Below are 13171 nucleotides of genomic sequence, written 5' to 3' on the forward strand. Positions count from 1 at the left end.
TCCTCAGACTTGCCCATTCTGACCTCAATTTTCACTCTACTCATGCGATACAAAATAATTTTTGGTCGTGGATGTATGGTGATGCGGCAATTTGGGTAGCAACAGCAACATGGACACTTAAGAAATTTTGAAACGCCGGTTAGTGAGTCCTACCGAGTGGTTTGAGGGTGCAGGTCTCACCACTAAATCGTGTTCCATTACTTAGCCAAAAAAAAAAAAAAAAAAAATTGTGTACCATTGGTCCATATTTTATATAACTGTAATTATCTAATCAAAATTAGTGTTAAAATTTGATGTTTAATTTCTGGACTATTTACAATTTTATCTTAGCTTCATTTGATCAATGTCTTTGGATGAAGGAGTATAAAGATCAACGACCTGCAAATGACAACAACCATGTTTCTCTATCAAATTCCTTCCAAGGATATTCTCACCACTTCTTTTAGCTAGGCTTTTTTTAATTGATAGGAAAATCTTGTCTCCATCACATATGATGTTAAAGTTCAATGTAGTTGCTTACAATATATTTAAAACTAAACTTTGAGCATGCGCGTCGTGAGACTTTGAGTATATTTTTGGATAAATTTTAATAATTTAAATTCATTATAATTTGAGATTACTATATTTTTTAATCACCAAAAAAAATTCTTAAGAGTGTGATGAATATTATGTATTTATGGATAAAATAATTTTTTCATCACACCTCAATACTTTTTTGTAATTGAAAAATATAATAATCTCAAATTATAAATTATTAACATTAAAAAATAAATAAATAAAAGTGGCTCTGAACACGGCATGAGCGCGTGCTTAGAGCTACTCTTTCTAAAAATCTTTTGCTACAGTTGCAAAGAAACAAAAATCAACTCGGCTCGCCTCTCTCATTCTCACTCTCGGTCTCTCTCTCTCTCTTATTCTTATCACCCTCAATCTCTTGCTCGCTGACACGGCAGGTACGGACTCGTTGTTCTGAAACCGTAACGTACATATATGATTAATTTGTTTTAATCTGGTGAATTTAGGTCCTTCATATTTAGATTCAACTAAATGAGACAAAATAAGATTTGAGAGATATAGATTTTCCTATTGTGTCTGTAATTTAATTCATCTGAATAGAGGTTTTCGTATATTTTTATCTATTTTGCTTGGATTCGAAGCTCCTAGGTCACCCTTTGGAGCTTCCATAATGTTAATTTCGTTACACTTCGAATTTGGGTTTTGTGTGTTACTGTTATGTAGATTTGAATGCTCTGCAACTCTCTTTTTTTTTTGGGTAGTACGTTAGATATTTGTATTTTTTTTTCAATCTAACTTTGAGTTACTTTGATTCAGAAAATGGGGAAAAAAAAGGGTTTCTTCATTTGATTAGTTGGATAGTGTTTTGTGTTATGCACTTGATTTAATTAAATGCTATGAAATTGAACTATGAGATATTCTCACTCAAGATATTTATAAGGGTTGGTTTGTTCATTTTGGGTTTTTTTTTTGTTGGATTAGGTTGGCATTTGGCTATGCAATTTTTAGAAAATTGTGTTTTTGAAATTTAAACCAAGCAAAAAGCTTGTTTTCGTTTTGCAGCTTATGGGGTAGTTTTTCAAAAATGCTTCTTTTTTTTTTTTTTTTTTTAATAAAGAAAAACTGCATTTTGGCACCACAACTTTTCACACCAATACTACTTTCCACAAATTTTATAAAATGCGTGTTACTTATTTAAAAAACATGTTTTCAAAATCCACATTTTGTTTTCTTTTCTTCCTAAAAAATGCACACTTTCAAATAGCTAACCCAAACCAAATGGACACTGGGTGTTAATGTGTAGTTAATTGTGTTCTGCTTTCAGGGTCAAATTTATACCATGAAGAGGACTATCCCATGGAGTGATGAGGAGGATGATTCATCGGACGATGAATCATTGTCTTCACATTCAGACTCCGGATCTGAAGATGGGGTTGACAAGAAAAAGGCAAAGGCTCCATCAAAACATTCCAAAGAAAAAAATTCGAAAGGTATAACATTGCTGGATTAGTTCTCTATCCATGTTTAGCTAGAATTGAATTTGTGTGTCTAGGTATCTCTCAAACAAAGTTATTGCTTCATATTTTGATTTGTCTTCTTTACTCAAGCAAATGACAATGGATTGGGGCTCATGGTGAACCTTAATGTTAGGGGTTTATAGATTCTATCTACTCGTTACAATCTTTTAGAAACTAGTGAAGTGGTTTTCTTAATCAAATAGTGGAACAAAATAATGTCCACAAGAAATTTACAACACAGAAGAAGCTGAATCATTTTGCTGAATTTGAATAAATAGGTCACATAAAAGGAAGGAGAAGGAAGTCTATGATATTGCAGGGTTGGTTACCAAGATAACAGATAGTAATACTAATATAAAAATTGGCTGCATAAGAAAACCTGAAAAAATGTTTTATTTCTTGTCCCATGATATTTCCTATAGCTTTTTTTACCTACGCTGATAATTTTGTAACTGTTTGGCAGTGGTCTCCATCTCATTAAGTATATAATTATATATAAAACAATAATAAAAATTGATCATTTACCTTGTTATGAGTTTAAGCTAGGGGCAGAACAGTAATATATTAGAAAAGCTTGTAGGAAATAACTTTTTCTGAATGTAGATATTGTTTGCAATTTTAAAATGGAACAACATGTAAAGAATAGAATCTCTGTATTAATATCAAGATGAATGTTCACACGTCATTAGATGTCAAGCTGGTACTTAACTACCATAATGCTGGATCAACAGAGTCTTGTTTAGCTTTGCTTGCAGAAATGCTCCAGAAAATTCCTCTTTTCAAGTTGTTTAAAATAAAGGTGTAACATTTTTGTCTCTGCACGCACACAGCTAAATCTAGAAAGCAAAAAACTGGAGTTTTGGACTTTGAAGAATTGAAGCGACGTGGTTATAAAGGTGGACCATCAATCTTGAGCGTGCCTCCACCAAAAGAAGATGACAAGCAGGACTGGTCATGGTCTACCGGTAAGGAAAGTCGTGAAACCAAGGAGACTGAAGAGTCTTATGAAGAACGACAGAAAACAAGAGCTGCATTAGCCTCTGGAGAGCAGCTGGTGAGTGTGGAAACTCGGAAAGACAGGAAGAACCTTTCTTTCTCTCAAAAGGAAAAGAGGAAAAGAGAGCTTGGTCAAGCTAGTAGGGGAAAGAATTATGTGGAAGAAGAGAAGAGGTTGTTGAGGGAGAATGGCATCTATTCTGGTTTTGATGCTTGAACTGTGATGCTTGTAGCCATTGAGTTTCATTATGTATAATACGTGGAAACTAATATTATTTGTCTCGTTCTTGAATTAAAAAGATTGGGATGTGAGTAGTTAGCAATTCTCAGAAATATATCATTTTTGGCGCATCCTGTCTTGATATGTACACTGTTTTTAGGCGACCGGCTTACATACAGACATGCGGTTCCTTTTTTGGGTTTGTCATTGCAACCTGAGCTCTGCAGTTCTTTCTCTCTAGAAAAGTAATTAATGTGCCCTTGAAACTTGAACGAGGGCAAAAGCGCAACATCTACAGAATGATGAATGAAAGTCTCCAGATGGTTCATATCATTAGTACTTGGTGTTGTTTCATACCATTAGGAACTGAAGCATAAGGCCATTTTGCACTGTGAAAGAAATACTCATTTCACTAAGAGAATTATGTCTGGACTTGAATGATAATTGATCGTTGAATGACAAAGGTAAACTTCCCTCTGAATCTACAGTCATCCTCTTACACAAAGCCATTTAAAACTCTTTCTAAAGTGTCAAGTCTTATTTTCTTTTCAGCGCGCACTTTTGTTACGGTAGTCATTCCACAAGTATAAGTGTTTGTGGAATGTGGAGGGCAAGAGACGGGGTTCAAATCTTTAGGAAGGAGCTTTACACACGTATACATTTAGATTATGTTATGATAGAATTTCTATATTGTAAAAAATAAAATAAAATAAAATAAAAAAGTCTTATTTTCTTTTTAACAATTATTAGCTACATTTATTTTCTAGAGTAAAATAGTGTAACTGCAAAACTACACAGTTATGTAAGGAGCCCATATTGATACAACAAATAATCAATTTATTTCAGATATATCATAAAACTGCATTTGGAGTTCTCCCTTCCCCATACACCCCATTTCACATGTGTAAGACCCACATCCAGGAACCCATGTGCGTAAGAAAGGTTTTGTGTGCGTTCATTAAAGGTGCCCCTTCTCTCTCTTTCCTTTTTTTATTTTTTTTTTTTTTTATCCCCTCTTTTCAAATCCCATTTCATAACATTTACATTCATTTTGATGGAAATACCTTTGCTAATGCAAAAGTGAGGGAAATAGACCTACAAGGCTGCCAGCTATGGCTACATTAATCTTGATTTGCTTGAAAATTTGTATCGTGTCACATCTCATCAGATTATTTTTTGGGGACTAGTTGTAGTGCGTTAAAGATGCCAATACCAGGAGTCTAGCTCATGTAAACAAGAAGAATACATACATGTGAGTAGATATGTTAACGTGTGTATATATATATATATATATATATATCTTTGATCTAAATACACTGGGATCTTGTTTTTAGTCTCCATTTAAACTGCTATCCCTGTCCAAATTTATATTAACAAAACGGATACCTGTTTGCTATTTCTATAATTACGGTTGATAATCATATTATTATAACTTTTTTTCAATACCAAGATAAAAGAGAGTTCGAGAACATTACCAGAAGCGTTACAAAATTGTTGGATTAACCCAGCTTTGGTGTATAGGCATATTCGAAGCTACTAAGGCTTTATCTATTATGTCAGACATGGAACAGTTTTAATTGTGAGGCCTAAACCATGTTGTTGTAGGTAGTGTAGATCAGCTAGCATTGTTTGCTTTTGTCATTGAGGTTTCCTTCTGTAATACCAGACCTGTTCCATGTTCCTGCTATCAGTTAGACCTATGATATTCTGAAAACTAAGTTCTTTAGCCTTCACTAAAGCCTCCACCAGTGCTTCCTGACTTGCCAAAAATGATGTTCTAGCCCCACAACTGTAGCACTGGCATCCTTCAAAGATAGTTGTCCCTGAAGTATCCTTAAAGATCATAAAATTCTCCTCAAAATTGACTGTTATTGAACAAAAGTTATGCCTGAATTGAGCGAGTTATTGTGACAATTATCTCTTGGATTCTTTCATGAAAAATGTGTATTTTTGCCTTGATATGATTTGGATATATGCTAGAGATTACTTGATTTTTCATATAACACGTGTCATTCCTTGAAAATTCATTTAGTCTTTCATTTTATTGTGTGTGTCCAAATTAATTAGATCCCTTTTCATGTTGTGCTAATCTTCAATTAATTGTTACATGAATATACATTATGGTTCTTGTCATATGGAGGGCCAAGATCATGCCATATGGCAGCCTATGATGTGGTCAAGTGCCCAAAGTTCTAATATGTTCAAGAGATATTTTCATGCAAACTTGCTCCCCCAAGTTTTGGCTCTCTCTGCCAACACACTATCCTTACTCACCAAGTTTGATTCTCTCTCTTTGCCAGCACACTCTCCCCACACATTCCTTGGCATGTTGTTATTGAGTATTCCGGGAGTATACCCCGTCCCTCTCACATACTCCCTCCCTCTCACGCTTAATGTTAATTCAAACTTTATATCCCTAACATTAGTGCATCACGCAATTCTATATAACTCATGTTTTATTCACATTAATTTGTAACTATTATCAATCTAAAATTTTGATGAAGTTCACTATTTTTTATAGAGTTATAACTATGAAATTTTTGAAATTCTTCCGCAACTGTTAGTTCTTAATTTTGGGGAAAAAAATCGTTTTGAGGATAGACTATATAATGTTAATTTCATTGATCACAAAAGCAATCATTTTCCTTTACTAGTGGTTTGAGTAATATTTAAAAGATACTGATGGCCCAACTTGTCCAACATGCCTAGGGAGAGAAAGAGAGAGTAAAAGAAGATGGAGAAGACAGATGATGGTTTTACTCTAACACAAACCAATGGAGTGAAAGAAACTCCTGTTATAAAGTAAAGTTATTATGTATCGGATATATATATCGTCATTCTCAATAGACTTTACAATCATGTAAACAGAGTCATATCTAGACTTAGTGTCAATTTATTAAAGTTGAGATGCTAAAAACAAATTAAAGATGATATAATAAGTGCTTACAATCAATGGACCAATATATCATCATCATTTACTTTAAAGATAATAATTAGAGTCCAATTCAAATGCAATTTTTTAGTTAACTTTATAGTAATGCATGTGTGCTTTTTGTTTTTAGAGAAAAATGGAAAATGGAAACAATCAACCATGTTAACTTCTCTATTTATCAGTAAAATTCATTGGCAGCAACAGAAAAAAGCTTCATATCAATCACAGCTTCAACTTTTCTTTTTTCTCTTGTAACAAGTAACCATCACATCTCTAATTCTTTTATCTTCTCATAGAAAGAAACAGAAGAAAATGATAAAATGATTACTTTCCTTCTTTGATTTTCCTTTGGTATAAATATCTCCTTGACATTATTTCTTTCCTCTTCACCATAAAGAGTTACAAGTTAATTGGACACCAGAAAAAAGTTCGTGCTTCTGGAACTTGGACTGGGTGAGTTCATCCTGCAAAAACACAAAATATAGTTAATTACACTGCTCAGTTTGAGTTCTTTCTAAAGGTTTTTGGATAGAAAAAAGTATGCTACAAAAAACAACGGCTTGTATAGAAAGTACATAACATAACATTGCACTATATATTTTTTTTATTTAAGATAATAAAAAAAAATAAAGCCGGTTCGACTATTTCTGTTGACTTATAAAAAGCATTATGCAGTAGCAATTAACTTACCTTATCAACAAGACTATATATGCTGGTTACATTCAGGGAGCCATGGAGCTCGTCAAATAGGACTTTGTTATGAAAGGAATTGTGAGCCAAATGAACTTGTGCAGTCGGTAGACATTTGACAAAATCACAAATTTTGGTACCTGTTGTGACAAGGATGGGTGTGGGACAATTAGACAAAAGGTATGTTCCTTGCTAGGTGATTATTATCAATGCAACAAAACTGACCTCTAATTTTTGTAAACAAAATGTAAGATTGATCTAAAGAACTAAATAAGGTGAGCAATTACCTGACTGATTGATGAGACGTACTTGAGTTGGAAAATCTGAGAAATGTATTTTGATCATTAGATTCTGTATATGGAGGCAATCCTGTTTATAGTCTGTGCAAACTTAAGTCAATTCTAATGCAAAATCACAATAACGTACAAGCAACATATGGGATTGTTAGAGTCATTTTCTTGTTTTGGTAAACTAAACTACCTGAAATAGCTTCTAGTCCTGCTTCAATTGTTGCAAGTTGATAATACTCAAACATGAAGCATAAAGGTATCCATCTCTCAAAAGAAATTGATGTATGACTTGTAAAGTTAACGATTGAGCTTCTAGTGCTGCTTCAATTGTTCTCTATAACTTTAACCAGTAAAATTTTATCTATCAATGAAAAAAAATTAAGTAATAAGGGTACAGTATTGGGTTCTACCCCACTCTTCCCTGAGCCAGCCTCTGCGCTAGCCTCACCAACCCCATTTGCCGACCCATCTTTACTTCTTAAACCATTCTCTGAGCTAGCCCCAGTCCCACTTCCTAAACCATTCTCTGAGCTAGCCCCACCAGCCCCACTTCCTTACTCATCTTTACTTCCTAAACCATCCTCTGAGCCAACCCCAGCCCTCGCCTCATTTCCTGAGTCACTCGAAAAGTTTCCACTCCCTGAGTCCAGCTTATTTTGCTCCATCTCACGGAGGATGTGTTTGATCATTTCATCAAACTTTCGAGCCAGTTTAAGCCAATGGTGGTGAAGAAACAACCTATAAAGACTATAAGGGCATAGTTCAACCACAGTTATTTTTTTTTTATTTTTTTTTTTATTTTTTTTTTTTTTTTTCAGTGGTAAAAAACCACAACCACAACCTTGATAAGCTCTATTTTCTATTTATAAAGTCACTCGATAAGAAATTAGAGAACAATGTTACATATATATAAAAGTCATAATCAGTGTTACAAGGTTGGGTGGTCAGTATTTTGTGCAATCGGCTAGCCCACACCATTTAAAAATAAAAAATAAACCAGAAATACCCTAGTAAGCTTTGTGTAAAAATATCTCCATAGACAATTATTTTTATAAAAAATATAATTTTATTTTTTTTGAAAAATTTAAACACTTACACAACCTCCGTCAAAATCAAATAATATTAAGCTAAAAGAAAAGTTTGGATTCCAAACAGAAAGTTCTAGCACTAATTAACAAATTATAAACATAAACGGTGACACCATATACTTTACCTTTTCATCAGGGTTCTACCCCACTCTTCCTTGAGCCAGCCTTTGAGCTAGCCCCACTTCCTAAGCCAGCCTTTGAGCCAACCCCAACCCTACTTCCTAACCCATCTTCACTTCCTAAACCATCCCCTGAGCCAACCCTAGCCCCACTTCCTGAATCATTCTCTAAGCTATTCCCACCAGACACACTTCCTGAGCCAGCCTCTGAGCTAACCCCATTTTTCGACCCATCTTTGCTTCCTGAGCTAACCTCAGCCTCTGAGCTATTCCCGACAGCCGCAAACCCACTTCCAAAGCCATTCGAAGAGTCTTCACTCCTTGAGTTCAGCTTATTATGCTCCTTCTCACAGAGGATGTTTTTGATTATTTTCAACAAACCTTTGAGCCAGTTTTAGCTAAGGGTGGCAAAGAAGCCACCCATTCTACTGTTTCAAAAACGAAACACGTATGTATTTTATATATACTTAACATGGTGCAAGGGAAAGGTGTTGGTGATAACATAATAATAATATATATAAAAAAAAAATAAAAAAAAAAAAAAAAAAAAAAAAACACAATCTTCACTTCCTAAACCATTCTCTGAGCCAGCCTTAGCCCCACCTATACTACTGTTTCAAACGTAAAACATGTATGTATTTTATATATATACTTAACATGGTTGCAAGGGAAAGGTGTTGGTGCTAACATAATAATAATAAATAACACAATCTTCACTTCCTGAACTATTTTCTGAGTCAGCATCAAGCTCACCTATACTATTGTTTCAAACATAAATATGTGTATATTTTATATATAGTTAACATGTGCGTCCTTAATCAGTATGTAATGCACCTATGCTATAGCCACAGGAATCTATGCCTATTGCCTAGCTAGAGCTAAGTTTTTTGTAGGTTTGCTTTTAGACGCAGATCATAGTAGTCGTTGGATGGAGTGAATGGTTGAGATTCAAGGAATTGATGAAATGAATAGTTGAAACTCTTTTAAGATTATATCAACCAAAAGGCAGCAATTTCTAAAAAAAATAAAAAATAAAAAGCCAAATGCAAACATCAAAGACTCCCACCTTCCTTCATTTTTTTAGCCTTCCACATTTTGAAATTAGCTTCCTCCATTCTCCTCGGCCTCAAGCGATCTACTACCAAGTCTTCTTCTCTATTTACCTTATTCGCAAATGCAACCATCTCCAACCCACACTTTTTTTCCATCTTCTCCTCCACTCATCTCCAAACTAAGCTTTTCTTTCATCTCCTCCTCCACTCATCTCCGTGCCATGTTTTCTTTCATCTCCTCCCTCTCCATTCATCTTCGAGCCATGCTTTTTTTCATCTACTCCACTCATTCCCACTGGAACCAGCTGCTTCCTCCCTCTACACCCCATTACTATAGGACATTACAAAGCCTTACCCTCACCTCATTCCTCCCTCAACAACCTTCTTCACTCTGTCCCTAACAAAAAATACGTCACCTAGGTTAAAAAAGCTTCACACAGCCTCCAAACCCTACTTAATAGGCCGTGGGTTATCTTTACCATTGCCGAAATCCTTCAGAGCCCCAACCCTACCTATACTACTATTTCAAACTATTCTTTGAGCCAGCCACAGCCCCGCCTATACTACTATTTCAAACATAAAACATGTGTGTATTTTATATATAGTTAATATGGATTCTCTAAGCCTGCCCCAACCCCACCTATACTATTGTTTCAAACATAAAACATGTGTGTATTTTATATATAGTTAGCATGGTTTCTCTGAGCCAGCCCTAGCCCCAGCCCCACCTATTCTACTATCTGAACAATTCTCTGAGCCAAGCCCAGCCCTACCAATACTACTTTTTTAAACCATTCTCTAAGCTAGCCCTAGCCTTACCTATACTATTATTTCAAACCATTCTCTAAGCTGGCCCTAGCCCCAAGTATACTATTGTTTCAAATATAAAACATGTATGTATTTTATATATACTTAACATGGTTGCAAGAGAAATGTTTATTTTATTTTGAAAATGGCTTATTCCTCCATCCTTCTCCTTAGGAGATTTGCTACCAACACCAAGTCTTCTTCTCTATTCCCCAATCCATGCTATTTATCATTTCATCTTCCACTCATCTCCTAGCCAAATCCTCCACTCATCTCTAACCCAAGCTCTCCCCCACTCATCTCTAGCCCAAACTTTTTTTCACCTATTCCACTCCCCCCAACCCGCTGCTCCCTCTCTCTGCACTCCATTACAATAGGGCATTATAGAGCCTCCTCACCCTCACCTCATCCCTCCCCCCTCAACTACCCTCTCCATTACCTTGTCCCTAACAAAAAGTATCACACCTAGGTTAAAAAAAGCTTCCCACGGCCCCCACACCTTGCTTAATAGGTCGTAGGTTGTTTTTACAGCTACTAAAATATTTTGCAGCATGCATGGTGCTTTGGATGCCAAACTAGCCGTTTTGGTACTTAAAGCACTATGCAAGATGCTAGAGATACTCCTTACCTTTTTTAAGGAAAGGCTTAGAAATATTAGAGCTAGAGGGGAAGCTGCTGTAGTCGCTATCGAGGTCGTGACTACCACTGAGAAGGAGAAGGAGAAGAAGGGGTGAGGAAGAAGAACGAATTGCTGCCAAGAAGAAGATGAGGAAAAAAAAATTCATTTATTTATGTTTAATAGTTGTTTTTATATTTCTGTTTGACATTTGAGTTTTAATATATTTTTTTATTTTGCTAAACGAATTAATATAAAATGTTGTTTGTGTTGCTCAAATTTTGCTATTAACCTCTCTTTTTTAATTTGGGCATGATATATTAAAAATGTGTTTTTTTTTTTTAAAGAAAAATATAAAATGGAAACAATAATCAACCATGTTGTCTTTTATAATTATCAATAAAATCATTAGCAGCAACTAAGGTTATCAGGATCGAGATCCTACATGGGATCGGTGAGAGGGTTCAAGGATCAGATCGTAGTAGGATCAGCATGAGGATTGTAAGATCTTACTTTTTGATTAAAAAGAATACTAAAAAATACTCATAACTATAATTCATAATATATATATTTAAAAAAAACATTGAAAAAAAAAAGTAATTTTTGACACAAATTAGGGAAATTACTAATAAAGTACCAAATTACAATCACTACAAAAAAAAACCTTATTGCAACAAAATTTGTTGTTACAATAAACTTCAAATTGTTGCAATAACCCCTCTATTGCAACAAAAAAAATTTGTTACTTACTGTTGTTATAAAATCTGTGGTAATAGACTATTGCAACAAAAATTTCATTGCAATAGAGTTTTGTTGCAATAAAATATTTTTATTATTATTAAAAATACTTTATTGCAATAAAAATATTGTTGCTATAATTTGTTGCATCAAAATTTTTGTTACGATAGGTTACCGCACAGTACAATTGATCATTATAGACAACATTATTGTCATTATTAGCAACCAAATGACTCACATCATCCATTAGATAATCATCAAAATCTCTTAATATTGCATTTGGGCATTCATTCACTTCATTTTCATTGAGATCACCAAACTCAGATTCATCACTAATAGTAGGAAAAAAAAAAGTTTATATTTAAAGTTTTATCAATTTGGGCTAAGGCCACCAGCTAATCTATTTATTACATTTTTTTTATATGAATTTGGGGCATTTGGGCTTCATTTGGTGGCCCAAAAAAAGGAAATTTTTTTTAATTTTCCTTTATATCACAGGATCCTAGTATCACTATGGGATCAGGATCTTATAAGATCCTAAGATCCGAATTGGAATCCCACACGGATTTGACCATGATAGAGATCTTAGTGAGATCCATAACAGTTTAAGGATCTGGATCAGGATATTGATAACCATGATGGCAACGTCCCTCATTTTTTTTTTTTTTTTTTTGGTTGCCAAAAGGTGAGAAAGCCATTTAGCCCATAACAAACATTAATGAATATTACATTAGGTAAACTGTAAACTATTCCTTACTAGTTGATTATTATCAATGCAACAAAACTGACCTCTAATTTTTTTAAACATATCGTTTGACAGTTCAGAGTAGGCTATAATCTTAAAACTTATAAAATGAGTGGGCATAAGGCTAGGTGGGCTTTAGACACACTTCTTATAATCTGCATGGGCTTTGCTTTTTTTGGCACTGTGTGGGCCTTGGATTTATATTTTATATCATTTCTTTAATTTTTTTTTTTTGAACTAATCATTTCCTTTACGTATAATAATAGATATGTGATTATCAAGAATATTGTTTAAGGATTGTTTAGGCATAATTTATTTGCATTTTAATGATTGTTTTCCTTAAAAAAAAAAAAAAAAGGATTTAGAGTGGAAATACATTTTAATAATTTTTGTAAACATAATGTAAGATTTATCTAAAGAAGTAAATAAGGCGAGCAATTAGCTGACTGATTGATGAGACATACTTGGATTGGAAAATCTGAGAAATCTATTTTGATCATTGGATTTGTATATAGAGGAAATCCTGTTTATAGTCAGCAAACTTAAGTCAATTCTAATGCTAAGTCACAATTAGGGGTGGCAATTCATGTTCATTTGTCGGGTTCGTGTTATGTTAAGTCATGAGTATTCGACTATATGGGTCAACACTACCCCGACATGTTTATAAAATGGGTCAAGATTCCTCAACTCTAACACAACTCTTTTATTAAATAGGTCAATCGTATTGACCTGTTTATCAGATTTTATCAAAATGAAAAAAAAAAAAATTATGAAAAAACAAACAAATAAATATTTTAATATAAAATTTAGAACTAACAAGTAATTGCATCACAAATAATCATTCA

The 13171-nt window shown here is 34.0% G+C and overlaps 1 protein-coding gene across 1 annotated transcript; it reads left to right on the forward strand.

Annotated features, from left to right (window-relative positions):
- The first annotated feature begins 794 nt into the window (after positions 1–794).
- Positions 795–3311, forward strand: LOC126709601 (uncharacterized). The gene is made up of 3 exons (XM_050409899.1): positions 795–953; positions 1841–2006; positions 2864–3311. Exons 2-3 carry the CDS (start codon positions 1856–1858, stop codon positions 3244–3246), a joined length of 534 nt encoding a protein of 177 aa, XP_050265856.1. The 5' UTR covers positions 795–953; positions 1841–1855; the 3' UTR covers positions 3247–3311.
- Positions 3312–13171: the final 9860 nt, after the last annotated feature.

Source organism: Quercus robur, chromosome 12 (genome assembly GCF_932294415.1).
Source record: "Quercus robur chromosome 12, dhQueRobu3.1, whole genome shotgun sequence".
NCBI lineage: Eukaryota > Viridiplantae > Streptophyta > Magnoliopsida > Fagales > Fagaceae > Quercus > Quercus robur.